The sequence below is a fragment of the Eimeria acervulina genome, genomic scaffold (assembly GCF_000499425.1).
Source record: "Eimeria acervulina Houghton genomic scaffold, Eah_scaff153, whole genome shotgun sequence".
NCBI lineage: Eukaryota > Apicomplexa > Conoidasida > Eucoccidiorida > Eimeriidae > Eimeria > Eimeria acervulina.
In genome coordinates this window covers 21097-42020 of record NW_013550207.1, presented here as the reverse complement: position 1 = coordinate 42020, position 20924 = coordinate 21097, and the positions used below count along the sequence as shown (strand labels likewise).

At 53.4% G+C, this 20924-nt stretch overlaps 5 protein-coding genes across 5 annotated transcripts in view; 2 read left to right on the top strand and 3 right to left on the bottom strand.

Moving 5' to 3' along the window:
• Positions 1–552, bottom strand: part of EAH_00021480 (hypothetical protein, conserved) — a gene marked incomplete at both ends in the record, with an annotated part of 2264 nt that extends 1712 nt beyond the window's left edge. The window contains one exon of the mRNA XM_013397061.1: positions 95–552. Within this exon, the coding sequence (XP_013252515.1) occupies positions 95–552 (458 nt within the window). The remainder of the gene's footprint in view (positions 1–94) is intronic.
• Positions 553–971: 419 nt separating this feature from the next.
• Positions 972–2858, top strand: EAH_00021470 (hypothetical protein, conserved; the record flags this gene model as incomplete). The annotated part of the gene is made up of 1 exon (XM_013397060.1): positions 972–2858. The coding sequence occupies one exon, from the start codon at positions 972–974 to the stop codon at positions 2856–2858; it is 1887 nt and encodes a 628-aa protein (XP_013252514.1).
• A 1201-nt stretch (positions 2859–4059) lies between these two features.
• Positions 4060–13513, bottom strand: EAH_00021460 (hypothetical protein, conserved; the record flags this gene model as incomplete). Its single annotated transcript, XM_013397059.1, has 15 exons — positions 4060–4566; positions 4688–4894; positions 5140–5934; positions 6228–6775; positions 7242–7493; positions 7839–7977; positions 8092–8405; positions 8696–9473; positions 9695–10344; positions 10764–10963; positions 11172–11237; positions 11353–11492; positions 11697–12002; positions 12338–12559; positions 12824–13513. The coding sequence occupies 15 exons, from the start codon at positions 13511–13513 to the stop codon at positions 4060–4062; spliced, it is 5814 nt and encodes a 1937-aa protein (XP_013252513.1).
• Positions 13514–14877: 1364 nt separating this feature from the next.
• Positions 14878–15973, top strand: EAH_00021450 (hypothetical protein; the record flags this gene model as incomplete). The annotated part of the gene is made up of 3 exons (XM_013397058.1): positions 14878–14934; positions 15193–15354; positions 15866–15973. 3 exons carry the CDS (start codon positions 14878–14880, stop codon positions 15971–15973), a joined length of 327 nt encoding a protein of 108 aa, XP_013252512.1.
• Positions 15974–17760: 1787 nt separating this feature from the next.
• On the bottom strand, positions 17761–18222 carry EAH_00021440 (hypothetical protein; the record flags this gene model as incomplete). The annotated part of the gene is made up of 1 exon (XM_013397057.1): positions 17761–18222. One exon carries the CDS (start codon positions 18220–18222, stop codon positions 17761–17763), a length of 462 nt encoding a protein of 153 aa, XP_013252511.1.
• Between the last annotated feature and the right edge of the window lie 2702 nt (positions 18223–20924).

The window sequence follows — 20924 nt, the reverse complement described above, 5'->3', positions numbered from 1 at the left end:
CACCACCACCCCCAGCAGCACCAGCATCAGCAGCAGCAGCAGCATCAGCAGCAACAGCAGCAGCAGCAGCAGCAGGAGCATGAGTATGTCTGACTGGGTGACGAATCCCTGAAGCCAGAGCAAATGGATTTGCTGATTAAACAGCGAAAATTTAATAACTTTGGGCTCCTCAACAAAGACAAACTGCAGCAAACGAATGTGTGCACATAAACAAATCGCTACGCGAGGAGACTCTCCCCCACAAGCCTGCAGCAAATCCTGTCCCCAGTACGATCCTGCTGCTGCTGCTGCTGCTGCTGCTGCTGCTGCTGTTGCTGGTGGTGGTGGTGCTGCTGCTGCTGCTGCTCGGGAAGATGTTTGAGCTGTATCTGCGTCCGAAGGTGCTGCTGTGCTGTTTGTCTCCTTTTGCAGAGTTGTTGCAGCTGATGCTGCTGATGCTGCTGCTGCTCCTACTCCTGTTGCTGCTGCCCCTAATGTTGCTGCTGTTGCTGCTGCTGTTGCTGCTGCTGCTGCTGCCTGCGGGTTCTGGGGGGAGTGTCTGGCGGCTTCCATGGCTCTGCAGCAAACAACAGGAACTACGAGGGGTCCTGCAGCAACAGCTGCTGCTGTTGCTGCTGTTGTTGCTGCTGCTGCTGCTCCGTAGACTCCCGAGTTGGCTGCAGCAACATCAGAATCTGCATTCTCGCTTTCCGGTGTAGTTAGTGTTGTTGCTGCTGCTGCAGTTGCTGCTGTTGCTGCTGCTGCTGCTGCTAAGGGGGCTGCTGCCGACAGGCTGTGCATGCACACAGCCGCAGCAGCAGCATGCGCTGCAGGCAGCTGCAGCAAAACTTTAATTAAAGCAAGAGACAAATAAAATAGACAAAACAGCCATGAAAACAGCAGCAAAATCTGAGGCGGCTGACTAGCAGCAGCAGCAGCAGCTTGCTGCTGCTGCTGCTGCTGCTGCCAGCACCGGCACTACTGTGCTCACTATGGCACTTGTGCATGCACACCGCAGCAGCAGCAGCAGCAGCAGCAGCAGCATGGAGCTACCGGAGTTGGGGCCGGGCATGCAGCGGCTGCTGCTGCGGTATTTATCTATGAGCGATGAACCTGCTGCTGCCTATGCTTACCTCCTTAAGCCACCGCAGCAGCAGCAGCAGCAGCAACAGCAGGAGCAGGAGAAACGGGCGTGCAGAAGCTCGGGCTTCCTACCTGAACAGCCACACGTGCAGGAGCTGCAGCAGACTTGGCTGTCGCTGCCGCCGCCGCCGCAGCAGCAGCAGCAGCAGCATCACCAACAGCAACAGCAGCAGCAGCAACAACAGCAGCCACAGCTCATAGGCTTTGCAGTCCGTCCTGCTGTGCAGCGCCTGCAGCAAACGCAGCAGCAACAGCAGCAGCAGCAGCACACAGCAGCGCTGCAGCAAGCAGTTCCGCTGCCGCCGCAGCAGTTGCAGCAGCAGCAGCTAGCCACGCAGCCGCAGCAGCAGCAGCAAGAAAGGAGGAGCGAGGGAGCACTTCAGCAGCAAACCGCTGCATCTATTCCTACTGAACAGGAGCTGCAGAGTTTGCAGCAGCAGCTGCAGCAGCTGCAGCTGCAGCAGCGGACGCTGCAGGTATTTCTTAAGCAACACGACCCCATACCTCTCGCTGCCTGCAGCCTGCAGCAGCAGCAGCAGCAGCAGGTGCAGCAGCAGCAGGTGCAGCAGCAGCTTGTGCAGCAGCAGCAGTTGAAGCAGCAGCAGTTGCAGCAGCAGCAGCTGCAGCAGCAGCCATCCCAGAGCCTGAAATTGCAATCTATTCCCCACCATCTGCAGCAGCAGCAGCAATTACAGCAGCAACAGCAGCAGCAGTTACAGCAACAGCATCAGCAGTTGCAGCAGCATCAACAACAGCCGCAGCAACAAGAGCAGCAACCGCTGCCTGCCTCATGGGCTTTACCTCCACCGTTGCATGCAAGCCTGCTGCGGCACCAGCAGCAGAAGCAGCTGCTGCAGCAGCAACAGCAGCAGCAACAAGCATTCCTGCAGCAACAGAAGGAGCTGCAGCGAGAACTGCAGCAACAGCAAATCCTGCTGCAGCAGCTGCAGCAGCAACGCCAGCAGGCTCACAGCGAAACGCTTGCCCCCCAAGCGCTGGAGCTGCTGCAGCGGGAAGCCTCGCCGCAGCAGCCGCTGCAGCAGCAGCAACAACAACTGCAGCAGCAACTCCTACAGTCACAGCATCAGAAATCCCTGCCTTATCAGCAGCCGTTTATAGAACAGCGGCAGCAGCCCCTGCAGCAGCTACAGCAACCCCTGCAGCAGCAACCCCTGCAGCAGCAACAGCTCCTTCTGCACCAGCCGCCGCAGCAGCAGCAACTCCCGCAGCAGCAGCAGCTCCTTCTGCATCAGCCGCAGCAGCTACCGCTGCAGCAGCAGCGGTTGCAACAGCAGCCGTTAGAGCAGCAGCCGCTGCAGCAGCAGCCACTGCAGCAGCAGCCGCTGCAGCAGCAACCGCTGCAGCAGCAGCCGCACTTGGTTGTGCTGCACCGCTCTGCAGCAGCGCGACCCGTGAATATGCTGCCGCCCCATGGAGGGGGAAGATGCAGCAGCAGCAGCAGCAGCAGCATGCCGCAGCAGCAGCAGCAGGATCCCCTGCTGCTGAGCGTGTTGAGTATGAGCAGCAGCAACTGCACCGGCGGATACCTCTTTACCCCTACACCAGCAGCAGCTCCAGCAGTAGCAGCAGCAGCAACAACAGCAGCAGCAGCAGCAGCAGCAGCAACTGCAGCACCAAGGGAAACAGCAGAGACACCCGAAGCGTTGCTGTTCTCTTCTCCTTCTTTGTTCACTCAAGACTCTCCAAGGCAAGATGAACTCTTTGAAGACATCTAAATCCTAAACCCTAAACCCTTTTTTAGGGTTTGAAGGGGGCTCACAGCGAGCCCAGGAGGCAGCTAGCGGCAGTCGACAAGCAGCAGCAGCAGCAACTGCAGCAGTAGCAACACCAGCAGCGGCAACAGCAGCAGCTACTGCTGGTGCGCTGTTGCAGCTGGCTTTTCTGTTGGTGCTGCTGTGAGACAGCGCCGTTTGCTGCTGCTGCTGCTGCTGCTGCTGCTGCGCCTGGCTTACAGACAGTCGGGAGAGGGTACAGCGTTTAGGGGCTTAGGGTTAAGGCCGCGAGGGTTTAGGGTTTAGGGTTTGCACCTTTTGAAGCGATGCTTCTCATGCCGAACGCGTGACTGCTGTTGCTGCAGCAGCAGCAGCAGCAACAGCAGCAGCAGCAGCAGCAGCAACAGCAGCAGCAGCAGCATTCAGATTAGCTGCTGCTGCGCGCTGCTGCTGTTGCCGCGGTGTGCAGATGCATTAAGACGACATTTTCTGTATTTGTTTATTCCTCAGCAAAAAGTAAATAATTTATTTAAGCGTTGTGCTGCTGCCGCATTGCGGGGTGTATGTACACCCCGAGATATATATACACCTCACAAACCCTGAGGTGTATGTACACCCCACAGCAAAAAAAGGTAAGAAGAGGCGAAGCAGCCTCTAATTAAATCCAAGGGCTGGCTCATCCATTAGCTGCCGCGCTGCTTGCTGCATGCGCGTGCTGCTGCTGCTGCTGCTGCCTGTGTTGCAGCAGCAGCAGCATCGGCCGCCACAGGAGGCTGTCTTCATTTGCTAGCTTTGAGGTGTACGTACACCCCAATATCTGCGCAAATAAGGGATAGTGAACATACGAAAAGGCACTCAGCTAAGCAGCAGCAGCAGCTAACAAGCAGCAGCACCAGCTGCTGTACCTGCTGCTGCTGCTGCACGTGCTGCTGTCGCTGCTGCTGCTGTTGCTGCAGGCACAGCAGCAAGTCGCGCTGAACGCCGCACCATTTGCAAAAGGTGCGCTGTGACCCCACAGCCGCACTGCCCCCACCAACAGCAGCAGCAGCAACTGTAGCAGCAGCATCAGCCGCAGCAACTGCAACAGCAGCAGAGTTTAAAATGCAGCGAAGTACCGCTGCTGCTGTTTCTGCTGCAGTTGTGTGCTGCCGCCGTCTGCACTGCTGCTGCAACCACTGCTGCTGCTGCTGCTGCTGCTGCTGGTTCAGAGTGGCAGCGCTGCCTCTAGGAGTTGCTGTACATTTGGTGAAGGGGTGTATACTTTGCTGCATGCACTGAAGAGATCGCAGACTAGAAGAGACAGCGGCTGCAGCAGCAAAGGAAAGCCCCTCAGGCTTTCATATAAACAGAGACAGTCAAGACACAATCGATCCCCTACACTCCACTGCTGCTCTCCTGCTGCTGCTGCTGCTGCTGCTGCTATTGCTGGCGTTGAAGCTACAGGCTTCCCTGCAACTTGGGGCGCAGCAGCGGCAGCAGCAGCAGCTGCTGCTGCTGTCGGCTCTGCAGCCAAACCAGCAGCGGGAGACGCATCTGTACTCACGAGGCGTTGAACCTGAAGGCTGCTGCTGGCAGCAGCAATAGCGGATCCTTGCTGCTGCTGCTGCTGCTGCAGCTGCTGCAGCTTTGCTGCAAATATATCGGCCATCGAGTGGAAGGCCAACGCAAAGAGGCGGCTGACGCTCTCCTGAGGCAGCACGCGTGCTAACACCTGCAGCAGCAGCAGCAGCAGCAGCAGCAGCACTGTGAATGTAGGCGGTGCAGCAACGCGAACTAACCCAACACCCGCAGCAGCAGCAGCAGCAGCAACAGCAGCAGGAACTTCTTCTTACTTTGTACATTAAAGAAATATCTTTCACCAACTCCCTCAGTGCGTCGTGCGGCAGCGGCAGCTCGCTCGCCTGCTGCTGGTCACTGCTGCTGCTGCTGCTGCTGCTGCTGCTGCTTCTAGCTGCTGCAGGGGGATGAGGCGCAGACAGCCAAACGGTCGCGTGGAACTCAAAGCGATCCACCAATATTGCCACCAGCTTTTCAAACACCTGCAGCAGCAGCAGCAGCAGCAGCAGCAGCAGCAGCAGCAGCAACAGGATACGCAACATGAAGTCAAGCAGTGTAGCAGCTGCTCTTGCTGCAGCAGCTGCTGCTGCTAAGAGACGCTCTGCAGCAAACTCTACACCACACGCCTGCCTCCAGCAGGAAACAACAGGAAACAGCAGCAGGATCAGCAGCAGCAACAGCCGCAGCAGCAGGAGCAGCAGCAGCAACAGCAGCAGCAGCAGCGTACAAGAGACTTGCTATGGGCGATGCCGCTGGCTGTCTGCCGCAGCCGCTGCAGCGCAGCAGCAGTTTTAAGCCCTGAAGAGACAAGGCCCAGCTGCCTATACACCGGAGACACAGCTTCAATAGGAAGGAGGGGAGGCATGAACGGATCTTCACCAGCTGCCAAGTCTTCCTCAGCTGCTGCTGCTGCTGCTGCTGCTGCTGCTGCTGCTGCTGCTGCAGCAGGGCTGGCAGCAAACGCAGCTGGACTCAGCTTCTGCTGCTGCTGCGAGCGACGCACACTCAGAAGAAAGGCTTTTGCTGCACTTTCCAACTCCCTCTTGCGCTGCTGCTGCTGCTGCTGCTGTGCTGCAGCTGCTGCTCCGTCTTGCATGCGCTGCCTCTCTCCTTCGGGTTGCTGCTGCAGCAGCACCAGCAGAGGCGGTCTTTCTGGGGGATGCCATTCCTCTTCAATGGTGTTCAACCGTCTATGCTGCTGCTGCTCTTGCTGCTGCTGCTGCTGCTCTTGGTGCTGCTGCTGCTGCTGCCCTTGCTGCTGCTGCTGCTGCAGCCTTTGCTGCTGACTGAGGCTATCTATGAGTCTCTGAAGCAGCAGCAGGAGACAATCAAAGGACCTAGCAACCCTTCCAAGAACGCCAGCAGTAATGCGCTGCAGCTGCTGCCGCTGCACCGCCCCACCGCCCACAGTTAGTTGCACAGACACCCGAACGAAGCGCAGCAGCAAATCGCCTAACGAAGTAAAAGCAGCAGATTGCAGCGAAGGCAGCCACAGTGCAAGAGACAGATACTCCTGCATAAGCTGAGCAACAAACAAACAAACAAACAAACAAACAAACAGACAACGAGCTAACTAACACTTATGCTTGCACTGCTGTTGCTGCTGCTGCTGCAGCAGCAGCAGCAGCAAAGAGCCCGACAGGCTTATTGACACTGCCCCTCAAGCAAAATGAGAAGCAAACTGCGCTTGCAATTGGGACGAGCAAACAGAGATGGAGACAGAAGCCCAAGCCCGCAGCAACAGCAGCAGCAGAAACTGCAGCAGAAGCATCAGCGCTTGCACGAGAAGCAGCAGCAGCAGCAGCAGCAGCTGACCGCAAGAGTGACGAGCACTGAAGGAGCAACAGCAAATTCCTCCCCATCAAGAATTAGGCCTCTGGGCCCTATGCTGGCGACCACGCGCCCGCTAGCAGCAGCAGCAGCAGCAGCAGCAGCAGCATCAGCACAACCAGAAGCAGGTGTGGTGCCTGCTGAAACAGCCGCAAGGGTTTCTTCATTGGGTAGCACAACGTCTCTGCTGGTGGCTGCTGCTGCTGCTGCTGCTGCTGCTGCCTTTGCTGCTGATGTTGCTGGGGAGACAGTTAGTGCTGGAGAGACACTAAAGGAAGCACCCGGTGAGAGCGAAGCTGCTGTAGTTGCCGTTGGTTCTGCTGCCTCAGCTTCTGCTGCAGCTGTAGCAGCAGCAGCAGCAGCAGCAGCTCCTGCTGCTGCTGCTGCTTCCGCAGGGGCAGGCTCAACCGACAGCAGCAGCTTCTCTAAGTGCTGCAGCAGAGACTGCTGCAACGGCTGTCTCTCCCAAGTCTCCTTCGCTAGCAGCACCTCCAGCTGCAGCAGCCTCGCCTCATGCACCCCCTCCAAGATGCCTGCACAAACCCTAAACCCTAAACCCTAAACCCTAAACGCGTGCTGTCTCCTCGCTCAGGCTGAAAGGCCTGTTGCTATGTACGCCCACCGCTCACCACTGCAACTTAGGGTTTAGGGTTTAGGGTTTAGGGTTTAGGGTTTACGTCTGCTTTGGGACTGAAGAAAGGGGTAAAGGGAGGAAGCAGCAGGAGACACAAAATCAACCCGCAGATTCTTTAAGCGACTGCATGCAGCGCTGGGGCTGCAGCAAGGCAGCAGCCGCAGCAGGCTGTTGCTGCCTACACACAAAACCAGCAGCAGCAGCAGCAGCAAGAGCAGCAGCAGCAAGAGCAGCAACAATAGCAACAGAGGCAGCAAATGCAGCGCAACCCCCCATGAGCCCATTGCGACTCTGCAACTCGTTGCTGCTGCTGCTGCTGCTGTTGCTGCTGCTGCTGCTGCATGTCTTTTTCCTTGTGGGCTTACCGGTGTAGTCTGCGAAGAAGACAGGCTGCTGCCAAGAGGGCGAAGCAGCAGCAGCAGCAGCAGCGGCGGCGGCAGCAGCAGCAGCAGCGCTCTGCTGTTTGCTGTTCTCGCTGCCGGGGGAGCCCGAAGCAATCTTTAAGCTCTGTTGCTGCTTCTGCTGCTGCTGCTGCCGCTGCTGCTGCAGCAAGACGACAGTGACGTTGAGGGACTGCAGCAGAATTTGAGCTACGCGGGCCCGTAGGCGCTGCTGCACTGCGTACAGACACCCCATCGCCTGCAAGCAGCAGCAGCAGCAGCAGCAGCAGCAGCAGCAGGCTGCTAAGGCAGTGGTTAGATACAGCAGAAGCAACAGCAGCAGCAGGCGAAGGAGCACACGAGACAAAGACAGGAGACAGCAGCAGCTGCACAGCAGAGAGACAGACGGGAAGAGACAGAATTGGCAGCACTTACTGCTGCTGCTGTCAGCAGCAGCTGCGCTAGCTGCGCTGCGTTTGCTGCTGCTTGCGTCCCTCTCGTCTGCAGCACGGCTACAACTTTGGTAATTAGGGTGTCTAGGCAGATCTGCATGCAAACAAAACAGAAAAAAATCAAACAAACTTTCACGCTCAAGACCCGCGTCAAACTGCTGCTGCCGCGCCTGTTGCTGCTCCACCTGTTGCTGCTCCTGCTGCTGCTTCGGTTGCTGCTGCTGCTGCTGCTGCTGCTGCGGGGAAGAAGGGACAGCTAAAGCGTACGCCTATGAAGGATGCACGCAGCAGCAGCAGCGACAACAGCAAATGCAGCAGCAGCAGCAGCAGCAGCAGCAACAGGAGCAGAAGCAACAGCAGCAGCAGCAACAGCAGCAGCATACCTCCGCCACACGAACAAGAGCTGCTGCAATAAAGCGCCAGCTACGTGTCAGTGCTTCCGCTTCAGCAACTAAGGCTGACAAGTCGTCGTCTGCTGTTGCACTTCCCTGCTGCTGCTGCTGCTGCTGCTGCTGCTGCTGCGGCTGTTCGTGGTCCTGCTGCTGCTGCTCTTGCTGCTGCTGCGACCGTTGTTTCTCATCTTGCTTCTGCTGCTTCTGCTGCTGCTGCTGCTGCTGCTGCTGGCTGCATAGGCGAAATGTACCCAACTCCGCGGCGCGCAGCAGCACAAATGTTAGCCACGACTCAACCCGACATGCTAAGCGCAGCAGCAGCAGCAGCAGCAGCAGCAGCAGCAGCAGCAGCAGCACAAGCAGCAGCAGCAGCAGCAGCAGAAGCAGCAAAGGTTACAGGACTTGAAGATGTCGCAGCAGCAAAAGCATTATTATCAGCAGCAGAGATATACTCTAAATCAGCAGCAGCACAACCACGATTGCTTCTGAGAGCCGCATGCTGCTGCTGCTATCTTGAACCCAAGACAGCAGCAGCACCAGCAGCACCAGCAGCAAGAGCAGCAGCAGCAGCAGCAGCAGCAAACCTAATGCCTACCCACGGCAACTGCATGCCCGCACAAGTCGCGGAAGACAAAACAAAACTCTCTTGAACTCAGCTGGCCTAGAGCTGCTGACAGCTCAGCAGCGCGCACTCGCTGCTGCTGCTGCTGCTGCTGCTGCTGCTGACGCGGCTGCTGCTGTGGTTGCTGCTCCGGCTGTTGCTGATGCGGCTGCATTTGTTGCTGCGACTGCTGTTGCTGCGGTTGCTGCTGCTCCTGCTGCTGCACTGGCCTGTCCTGCTGCTGCTGCTCCTGCTCCTGCTCTTGTTGCTGCTGCTCTTGCTGCTGCTGCTCTTGGTGCTGCGTAGCATCTTCCTCTGCATCTGAATTGAAGGCTGAGCTTGTCTCGCGGCGCAGCACAGTGGAAGCCGCTGCTGCTGCTGCTGCTGCTGCTGCACCTGTCTCTTCTGCTGCAGCTGCACCTGTCTCTTCTGCTGCTGCTGCACCTGTCTCTTCTGCTGCTGCTTCTTGCTTCAACTCTGCCAGGAGAGACGCAGCTTCGGCTTCCCTATCTGTCTCCGTGACGGCAGTGCTGCCGACCTTCTGCCCTTGCTGCTGTTGCTGCACCTGCTGCTGCTGCTGCTGCTGCTGCTGCTGCTGCAGTGCTCCTCTTTGGTGCAGCAGAAAGATGATAGCTCGCCTCATTACATCTCGGCATACAGCTGGGATCTGCTGCCGCAGCAGCAGCAACGCCTTCTGCAGCAGATCCATACTCAGCAGCACTTCGAGAGAAGCGCAGAGCGTTGCCTCGGCCCCCGCCTCCCTGCACACACGCTGATCAGAAGCAGCAGCAGCAGCAGCAGCAAACGTAGCAGCAGCAGCAAAGGTAGCAGCAGCAACAAAGGTGGCGAGCAGCAGCAGCAAAAACAGCAGCAGCAGCAAAAACAGCAGCAAACGCAACAGCAGCAGCAAACGCAGCAGCAGCAAAAGCAACAGCAGCAGGAGCACTAGAGGAGACACCCTCAGCAGCTAAAGCAGCAAATGGAGACGCCTACTTCCTCCCATGCGAACCCTCTGTGGGGCCGTCGCCGCTGCTGCTGCTGCTGTTGCTGCTGCTGCTGCTGCTGCTGCTGCTGTTGCTGCTGTTGCGGGTCGTGAGGCTCCTCGTCGAGTCTATAAGCCCCCGCCCATCCCTCAGCAAACTGCCCATACACCTGAAGAGACACTTCTTTTATAAATGCTGCAGCAAACTGAGGAGACACCGCAACCCACACGCTGTCCTGCTGCTCCGACGGTGCAGCAGCAGCAGCAGCTGCTGCTGCTGCTGCTGCTGCAGTGGTATGACCTGCGGACCACTCGGAAGATTCAAAAGCTGCTGCTGCTGCTGCTGCTGCTGGCGGCAGCAGCAACAGCAGCGAACCCGAAGCAGGATTGTACAGCACACGATTATCTAATACCCCTGGAAGCAGCGTGCAGCGTAATCCCTGCCAGCCTGCTGCTGCTGCTTCTGCTGCTGTTGCTGCTGCTGCTGCTTCTGAGGGAGGGCAGCAGCACAGGCTTGCGGTCGTTAGGGTGCGCGACAACAGATCCTCATCAGCAGCAGCAGCAGCAGGTGTCTCCTCTTCCTGCTGCGCAGCAAAGAAGTACTTCAAGGACTCGGAGACAAAAGCTGATTGCGTGGCGGTCTTCAGCCGCTGGCGTTCCTCTGTGCAGCAGCAGCAGCAGCAGAAGCAGAAGCAGAAGCAGCAGCAGAAGCAGCAGCAGAAGCAGCAGCAGCAACAGAAACGCAGCAGAAGCGATCGAGGGATGTCTACAGCCTGCAGCGTTGCAGCGGCTGCCGCCACTTTAACCAATGGACCAACAGCAGCAGCAGCAGCAACAGCAGCAGCACAGCAGCATCAATAAACTGCTGCTGCAGCAGAAGACACTTCAGTCAGGCACCAGCAGCATCATCTTCAAGCAGCAGCAAGTGCTACTGCCGCATCTATCCAGCAGCAGCAGCCGAAGCATCATCATCATCAGCAGCAGAAGCAGCACAAGCAGCAGCAGCAGCATCTTCATCATCATCAGCAGAAGCAGCAGCAGCATCATCATCAGCAGCAGCAGCAGCAGGTGCATCTTCACCTTCTGCTTGTGCCTGGAAGTGTTTTGCTGCTGGCAGCTGCAGCAAATCAGGCGTCAGCAGCTCTGCTGAGTTGTGCAGCAGCAGCGCAGCAGTACGCCAATCCCGCAGCTGCAGCAGCAGCGGCAGTGATGAACAGAGGGCCCCCAACGACTGCAGCGCCTCCAGCTGTCGATACAGCACGCACTGTTGCTGTCGCTGCCTGCAGCAGCAGCAGCAGCAGCAGCAACAGCAGCAGCAGCAGTCGCAACAGACACAAATCCAACTTGAATCAGCAGCAAAGGGATGCGAGGCCAAGCAAGAGGCCCAGACAGCCCCCTTTCTGCTTCTAGCCGCAAGCTGCTGCTGCTGCTGCTGCTGCAGATGGTTTGCTGCTGCTGCAGATGGTTTGCTGCTGCAACAGCACGTACTTAGAGAGCCTCAAAATCTTCAGCCCCAGCTCAACGCCCCGGGATCGAACTTGCTGCAGCTCCTCCCTGCACCAGCAGCAACAGCAGCAGCAGCAGCAGCAGCAATAGCCCCATACAACTCCACCTGCTACCACTGCTGCTGCCACTGCTGCTGCTGCCACTGCTGCTGGTGGTGGCTGACCTGAGTTCCTGAGAAGCAGCAATGAGGCGCTGGGCCTGCTGCTGCATGCGGTAGATATTACGAATTGAAGCAGCAAAGAAAGGAAAGGGCGGAAAGAGAGACACCAACCCTGTCTCCACCTTGTCTAGCCAGTCCGATAACTGCACAAACCCTAAACCCTAAACCCTAAACCCTAAACCCTAAACCCTAAACCCTAAACCCGAATTTGTCTTGTCCAGCGAGCCCGAGAAAAACACACACCCTAAACCCTAAACCCTAAGTAGCAGAGCATCGGGAGTCTAAACCCTAAACCCTAAACCCTAAACCCTAAACCCTAGACCGCTGAATGCTCTTTTGGGGTTTACTTTTTCAAGTTGTGCTGGCAGCTGCTGCGGCTCCAACGAGAGGAACTGAGAGACATCAAAGGAGGCCTCAAAGAAAGCAGCAGGCATCTCCTGCTGCAGCTGCTGCAGCAGCTGCTGCTGCTGCTTGCGCAACAGCTCCCTCTGCTGCTGCTGCTGCTGCTGCTGCTCCTCAGGAGGCCTAGAAGACAATCCACCGCTAGCCAGCAGCAAATCAAATGCCGGGCTGCTGCGCTTGCACTCAAACCCTTCCCCGCTGCTGCTGCTGCTGCTGCTGCTGCTGCTGCTGCGCTCGAAGCGGATAAGGTCCTGAGCAGCAGCAAAAGACATGCAGCAGCAAATGAATGCCCCTGCAGCAGCAATTCACCACCAGCTGTGCTGCTTCACCCAAGCCCCGGCCCCACCAGGGTTAAGGGTTTGGGGTTTAGGGTTTAGGGTTTGACGGGTTTAGCCCTCCAGGCTGACTGAAAGACTGTTGAGGGTTTGAGTAGCCGCACTGCGCGCTCCTTCGGTTGCCGAGGGTTTAGGGTTTAGGGTTTACCCTCTTGTACCTACCAATTGGGGTTTAGGGTTTGAGCTCTGTGAGGGATTAGGGTTTAGGGTTTGAACTGCGTGAGGGTTTAGGGTTTAGGGTTTAGACGCACTTCTCCCAGGGAGGCGAAGAAAGGCTCAAAGTCTTCAGCTGCGCGGGTCCGGTGCTGCTGCTGCTGCTGCTGCTGCTGCTGCTCGCCGCCCAGCAGCAACGGGAGAAAGCTGCTGCTGCTGCTGTTGTCTGCTGCTGCAGCGCTGCTGATGCTGCTGCCCACAGAAAAACCGCCAAACAAACCTCCGCCCTGCTGCTGCTGCAGCTGCTGCACCAACACACCCTGCAAAACCCTAAACCCTAAACCCTAAACCCTAAACCCTAAACCCTAAACCCTTCGGAATCAACACTGCATATGCGTCCATAAAACCAAAACCCTAAAACTTAAACCCTAAACCCTAAACCCTAAACCCTAGCTACTCAATCAAATCCCGCAGTGCAGCATTGAGTTCTTAAAAACCCTAGACCCCGCACAAGCAACCGGAAGTTAAACCCAAAACCCTAAACCCTAAACCCTAAACCCTAAACCCTAAACCCTAAACCCTACTTGAAGGCCAGCGGTGACGTTGACGACTGCGCTGATGTGCTGCGCTCTCTCAACTTCTTTTAAATTTCTTTTTTGTGTCTCCGGAGATAAAACCTCAGCTACGTCAATAACCTCCCTTGCTGCTGCTGCTGCTGCTGCTGCTGCTGCTGCTGTTGATGGTGCTGCAGGTGCTGCAGCGAATGTCCGCTGCCAGCTGCCTTCAGATTCGGTAAGAGAAGAAGCGCGAGATGAGACAGAATACCGCCCCGCTGCTGCTGCTGCTCCTGCTGCTGCTGCTGCTCCTGCTGCTGCTGAGCCTGCTGCTGAGCCTGGAGGAGACAGCGGCGGCACAGAGCTCCGCATCTTGTGCTTGCCCTTAGCAGTAGCAGCAGCAGCAGTTGCCGCTTCTGCTGCTGTCTCAAGATGAAGGATTCTATAAGGGGTCGGGGCATGATCGAGCACCACGACCTGGCTAAGCCCCCTGCTGCCGCTGCTGCAGGTGCTGCTGCTGCCGTTGCTGCTGCTGCTGCTCAGTGTCGTGCTGGGACTCCCGCTGCTGTTCCTGCTGCTGCTGCTGCTGCTGCTGTTCTTATCTGTGCTAAAGAGAGAGAACGACGACCTGCTTGCTGCTGGCGCTTGCAGCTGCTGCAAATCCTGCTGCTGCTGCTGCTGCTGCTGCTGCGGCAGCGGCTGTTGGTTCTCGGCCACCATGGGCTGCTGGCGACCCTACTGCGGCCAGGCATGCTGCGCCTGCTGCTGCTTCTGCTGTTGCTGCTGCAGTTGCTTCTGCTGTTCCTGGTGTTGAGCAGGTGCTGCTGCGGCTGTTGCTGCGGCCGCTGCCGCCCGCCGAGCTGGCGGCAGCCCCGTTGCTGCTGCTGTAGTTGCTGCTGCTCCTGCTGCTGCTGCTGCTGGTACTTTGCCTGTATGGCAGGTTAGGGTGCCTGCAAGCTATGTGCTCGGCTGCTGCAGCAACAGCAGCAGCTGCAGCAGCAGCTGCAGCAGCTGCTGCGTTGCTGTTACAGCAGGTGTTTTGTATGAATAAAGTTGTGCTGCTGCTACAAGCGGAGGAAACAGCAGCAATAAAAGTACTAGCGAGCAGCAGCGTGTCTCGTTCCTTTGCTGCTGCCGACCGTGCTGCTGCTGCTGCTGCTACTGCTGCAGTTGTTGCTGTCTTCTTCTCTATTTCCTGTTATATATTTTCTTTAACTCAAATATGTAATGAATTATCAGCATGGAGGCCCAATTGTGCTGCTACTGCTGCTGCTGCATTGCTGCTGCCGCTGCTGCTGTTGCTGCTGCTGCTGCTGCTTGAGTCGCCTTGACTGCTGCTGCTGCTGGCTGCAGCCACTGCAGCAGCAGCTGCTGCTGCTGCATGCAGTGCGTGCTGCAGCAGCGCGATGAGCCCCTTTGCTCGTTCTTTATCTTAACTTGTTTGCAGCTTTTTATCTGCTATAAGGAAGAAGGAATTGAGGAGCAGCAGCAGCAGCTGCAGCAGTTGCGCCTGCTCCTCCAACACCAGCAGCAGCCCTGCCAGCAAAGTAGCAGCAACAGCAGCAGCTGCAGCAGCAGCAGCAGCAGCAGCAGCTATAGTAGCACTACCTTCAAATACAAGACTTCTTGGATCTTTCTTTCTTTATCTCCCTCTTCATAGAGCCCTCAGCTCCTTACCTTGTCAGGCCTAGAAGCACTTCCTGCTGCTGCTGCTGCTGCTGCTGCCGCTGCAGCCGCTCCAGCCGCTGCAGCGAGTCCTCCCCACCTTAGCCCCTTCGTTGCTTCCTCTTTAGCTAAACTGAGAGCCTTTAGGGGTCCGCTGGCCCCAGATCCTTTATAGCAGACAAGTAGCAGCAGCAGCAGCAGCAGCTGCAGCAGCAGCGGGAAGCTACTGTTGCTTCAATATATTTTATCGCCTCTTCGTGCAGTTCCTTAGAGGCGCCGCCGCTATCAGCGTCTGAAGCAGCGGCACCAATAGCAACAGCAACTGCAGCAAGGGTTCGCTGCAGCAGCAGCAGGAAGTGCTGCTGCAGCAGCAGCAGCAGCAACAGAACGCAGTAGTAGCAGCAGAAGAAACTGCAACCATGGCGGCATCAACCTGCAAAGTCTTCGTGGGCAAACTGCCCCACACCCTTACAGAGGTGAGGCGTCCAGCTGCTGCTGCTGCTGCTGCTGCAATTGTGGGGGCTGCTGCTGCTTTTACTGCTGCTGCTGCTGCTGCTGTTGCAAAGGCAGCACCATTCGTGCAATCGGCTAGTAAATTCTTAGCGCTTTTTCGTGCTGCTGCAGTTCTGCTGCTGCTATATCATTTGCTCTTGTTCCAACTACCCCTGCTGCTGCTGTTGCTGCTGCTGCTGCTGTTGCTGCTGCTGCTGCTGTTGCTGCTGCTGCTGCTGCAGGATGCGTTGCGTTCTAAGATGCAGGAGTACGGGCATGTAGCTTCATTGTTCTACATGGCTGATCAGCTGCAGCAGCAAACGGGTTGGGCGTTCGTTACTTTCTGCTCCCCAGCAGAAGCTCAAAGTGCTGTTGCAGGCATAGACGGACAACTCACCTTCGAGGTCTGTTGCTGCTGCTGCTGCTGCTGCTGCTTATCTTGCTGCTGCTGCTGTTGGTTGCTTGCTTCTGATTCGGCTGCTGCTGGTGATGGTGGAGATGCTGCATTTTCTACTGAGTGCAGCAGTTGCTGCTCTTGCTGCGGCAGTGCTGCTGCTGCTGCTGCTGCTGTTGCTGCTGCTGCTATGGCCGCATGGGGGCCTTTTTGTGTTTGGTCGTCTTGCTGCTGCTGCTGTTGCTGCAGCTGCTGCTAATTCAGCTCTCTCCGCTTCTCTTTCTGGGCCTCCACTGTTCGTTGCTGCATCCTGCTGCTGCTGTTGCTGCTGCTGGTGTTTTTTATGTTGCTACGTCGGCTGCTGCTGCTGTGGGCATCCACGCTGCTGCTGCTATGCTGCTGCTGCTGTTGCTGCAGCTGCTGCTGCTTGTTTCTTTCGGAGTAGCGTTTACCCCTTGCTGTTCTAATTGCTGCTGCTGCTGCTGCTGCTGCTGCTGCTGCTGCTGCTGCTGCTGCTGCAGGGATTTGAAAGTCCTGCTGAGTGTCGCATGGCTAATCAGAAGCCAAGTGCTGCAGCAGCAAAGAAGGAGGCGGAGAAGAAAGAAGCTGCAAATGCCCGTAAACCCTAAGCCCTAAACCCTAAACCCTAGGAGTGCAAACCCTAAACCCTAAGTGCATAAACCCTAAACCCTAGATGTGCTGCTGCGCCTAGTTGGCTGCAGCAACGGACCCACCTGCCGTTTCTGTTGCTGCTTCTCCTTTTGCTGCTGCTGTCGCTGCTGCTGCTGCTGCTGTTGCTGCTGCTGCTGCTGCTGCTGCTGCAGCACCTGGGCCGAACTCCCCTTGGCAGCAATACTTCACCCACGACGGGCACGCGTATTACTACAACGTGCAGACAGGCAAGAATATTATTTTTGTTTGTCTCTGTCTCTGTCTCTCTCTTTGTTTGTATATCTGTGTTTGTCTCTGTCTTTATCTGTCTCCTTTTATCTCTCTTTTCTTTTCTCTGTCTCCTGCTGTCGTTTGCTGCAGCAGTTTTGCTTTTTTTGTATTTTTGTCTGTCTCTGCTGCTAACTCTATTTGTGTCTCCTTTCTACATCTCTGTTATTATGTTTAAATGCCTCTGCCTCTTCTTCTGTCTCTTCTCGTATAGCTGCTGCTGCTGCTGCTGTTGCTGCTGCTGCTGTTGCTGCTGCTGCTGTTGCTGCTGCTGCTGTTGCTATTGCTGCTGTTGGTGTTGCTGTTGCTGCTTTAGGGGTGACACAGTGGGAGAGGCCAGCGGAGTTAGACAAGCCTCAGCCGTCTGCTGCAGCTGCAGCAGCAGCAGCAGCAGCAGCAGCAGCAGCACGTGCTGCTAGCTCCAGGGAGTCGGGTTCGCAGTTTGGGCCCCCAGGTGCAAATTTGTTTGTCTTTCACGTGCCTAACGACTGGAACGACGTCGATTTAATACAAGTACGTCTTTATAAATTAAATATTATATTATAATAAATATATTATTAAAGATAATATTAAAGAATATATATAAGTATACATATAAATATATATATGTATATATTTATATATTAATATACATATATATATATATATATTAATATACATATAAATATATATTATATATATATACATATAAATATATATTAATATACATATATATATTAATATACATATATATGTATATATATACATATATATATATTAATAAAGAAAACAAAGTGCTTAATGATGGGAATGACGTTGTTTTAATAGAAGTATGTCTTTATAAAGACAATAAAATAAAATATTATAGTACAGATATTAAATATGATAATATCTAAGATAATATTAAAGATATTAATAAAGATAATAATATATGTGTGCATATATATATATATATATATATGTATAATATATATTAATAGTAATAAAGATAATATTAAAGATATTAATAAAGATAATATTAAAGATATTAGAGATCATATAATATTAAAGATAAGATTAAAGAATGTATATATATAATCTTTAAATATATTAATAGAGATAATAAAGCTAAAAAACATAATAAAGATAAATAATAAATATAATATTCAACATAATAAAGGTAATAAAGATAGAGACATAGGGAGAGACAGAGAGAGACATAACCAAAGACAGAAGGAGACAGTTAATAAACAGAGACAGTTGGAGGCTGTTGCTGTCTCTAAAATATTGCAGCTGCATCTAATAGACGCTTGTGCTGCTTCTCTGTGCTGCTGCTGCTGCTACTGCCCTTTGCTGGTGCTGCTGCGGTTCCTGCTACTGTTGCTGCTGCTGCTGCTGCTGCTGCTGCTGCTGCTGCTGCTGCTGCTGCTGCTGCTGCAGCACTTTCAACATTTTGGAGACATTGTCTCCGCTCGCATTCAGCGCGACTCTGAGGGGCGAAGTCGGGGGTTTGGATTCGTCAGCTTTGCTGATCAAACTTCCGTGCGCTGCTGCTGCTGCTGCTGCTGTTGCTGTTGGTGTTGCTGTTGCTGTTGCTGCTCCTGTTGCTGCTGCTGTTGCTGTTGCTGCTGCTGTTGATGCTGCTGCTGCTGTTGCTGCTGCTGTTGCTGCTGCTGTTGGTGTTGCTGTTGCTGCTGCTGTTTCTGCTGGTGTTTTTGCTGCTACTGCTGCTGGTGTTGTTGCTGCTGCTGGTGGTGTTGTTGTTGATGCTGGTGTTGTTGCTGCTGCTGGTGTTGCTGCGGTTGCTGCTGTTGTTGCTGCTGCTACTGTTGCTGCTTTCTGCTGCTGCTGGTGGAGCTGCAGGATTTGCAGATAGGGGAGTGGTGAGACGGGTGTGGTGGTTGAATGGTGTTGCGTATCTGCTGCTGCTGCTGCTGCTGCTGCTGCTGCTGCTGCTGCTGCTGCAGGCTGTGCATGCCATTAGGGGGATGCACGGGTTTTTAGTTGGGGGGAAGCATCTGAAGGTGCAGCTAAAGAAGGGAGAAGATTTGCGTCTGACCCCTGGTGTGTCTCTCTACTGTCTCCTTTTGTCTCTAACTGTCTCCTTTTGTCTCTAACTGTCTCCTTTTGTCTCTAACTGCCTCCTTCTGTCTCTAACTGTCTCCTTCTGTCTCTTTGCTGTCTCCTTTTGTCTCTAACTGTCTCCTTTTGTCTCTCTTTGCTGTCTCCTTTTGTCTCTAACCGTCTCCTTTTGTCTCTCTTTGCTGTCTCCTTTTGTCTCTAACTGTCTCCTTTTATCTCTAATTGTCTCCTTTTGTCTCTAACTGTCTCCTTTTATCTCTAATTGTCTCCTTTTGCCTCTCTTTGGTGTCTCCTTTTGTCTTCTCTCTTGCTGTCTAACCCTCAACCGTTTGTATGCATGCATGCATGCATCTGTGGGGTTCTAGTTGCGCTGCTAGTGCTGCTACTGCTGCTGCTGCTGCTACAACCATTACTACTACTGCTGCTGCAACAACTACTGCTGCTTTTGCCGCTGCTGCTGCAACTACTGCTGCTATTGCTGCTGCTGCAACTACTGGCTGCTATTGTTGCTGCTGCTACAACTACTGCTGCTATTGCTGCTGCTGCTGCTGCTGTTTGTGTATGGGTGCTGCAGCATTAAAGGCGTTGCTTCCGGTGTCTCATCAGCCTGGCGGGGCTTTCTATGGAGGGGGCCCCTCAGTGGGTCCTTCTGCTGCACGCTACTCCCCTTATTAATTTAATATTATTTTCTTCATTGTTCTCTTTATTAGAGACATGTTCTTGTAAGGAGACGCTTCGTTGATCGCCTATACGCGCTTCTCCTGCTGCTGCTGCTGCTGATGATGATGATGATGATGATAATGATTATGATTATGCGGCTGCTCATGCAGCAAGGAGATTACAATCTTGTCTCTCCCCCTGCTAATGCTGCTGCTAATGCTGCTGCAGCTGCTGCTGCAGCAAGGGGATAAGAATGTCTCTTTGTGCTGCTGCTGCTGCTGCTGCTGCAGCAAGGAGACAACACCGTCTCTTTGTGCTGCTGCAGCTGCTGCTGCTGCAGCAAGGAGACAACATTGTCTCTTTGTGCTGCAGCTGCATATATTATCTACCGTTTAAAGCCTCCCTCCGTACTTACATTTTATTCTTAAAGAATATCATTTCCTTCGGGCTAGCTTCTGTAGCAGCAGCAGCAGCAGCAGCAGCAGCAGCAACAGCAGCAGCAGCAGCAGCAGCTACTGCTGCTGCTGCAGTAGAATGCTTAGCAGCAAGGACTCTTTTTTCTTTCTCTGCTGCCAACATGCGGCAGCGCAGATGCTTCTTAAGACAATCTATAGTGGTGCAGCAAAACGAAGCAGACAAATAGAGACAGAGACGGAGACAAATAGAGACAGAGACAGAGAGAGAGAGAGAGAGAGAGAGACAAATAGAGACGGAGACAGAGACAAACAGAGACAGATAGACAGAGACAAATAGAGACAGAGAGAGAGAGAGACAAATGGAGACAGAGAGAGAGGGACAAATAGAGACAGTGAAGGAGACAGATAGACAGATACAAATAGAGACAGAGAGAGCAGACAAACAAACAAGAAAGACAAACAAACAAACATAAAAGACAGAGAGACAGACGTCAGAAGGAGACAATGAAAGGAAGGAGACAGAGAGAAGAACAAAGGAGACAAACAGAGACAGCTGAGATATCTAAAGGCTGGCGGTTCGACTCCATCAGTTTATCTTATTTATATATATTTATATATATATTTTATTATAAATATTAATATATATATTAATATACGTATATATATTATATATATTAATGTATATATATGTATATATATATATATTTAATATATGTGGTTTTTAATATATCTAGTGTATATTATTAAATATATATATACCTATATGCATGCTTAAACATATTATTAAATATATATATATATATATATATATCTATATGCATGCTTAAACATATCATTAACATATATATATATATTGATGCATATATAAAGATATATCTATAATATATATATATATATATATATGTACTTAAAAAGTTATGATGTATAAATGCAATGGTGAAGAATCCCCAGGCGTTGATAATATAAACAAAGCCGAGCAAAAGACAGCTGCTGAGTAAACATAATTTTTATCTTTTATTTGTCTCTCTTCTCTATCATCTTATCTCCCTGTACACTGCAGACCTTGTGAGGTTTGCTGCTGCTGCTGTTGCTGCTGCTGCTGCTGCTGCTGCTGCTGCAGAGAATATTCATACATCTGATGAATCCCTTAACTATATACCCTAAACCCTAAACCCTAAACCCTGAGGTTTAATGAGCGTGATTAGATAGAAAATATAAATATAAGCAGAAGGCAAAATAAATAATTAATATTAAAAAGACAAACAAAGGCATGTGAGATTTCTAGACAAAGTCTGTGGAGAGACAGCTGGACCCCCAGGCCAAACCCTAAACCCTAAACCCTAAGCTCTAAACCCTAAACCCTAGAAATGCCCGACTTATCCATGAGTCGTTATCATATGCAGTTTCGCTTCTATGCATGAAGCTGCTGCTCTCTAAAGCAGCAACTGCAGCCTACGGTTTATGGTTTAGGGTGTCTCCTCGCCCTCAGCATCTGTTGCTGCGGGAGGCTGCTGCTGCTGCTGCT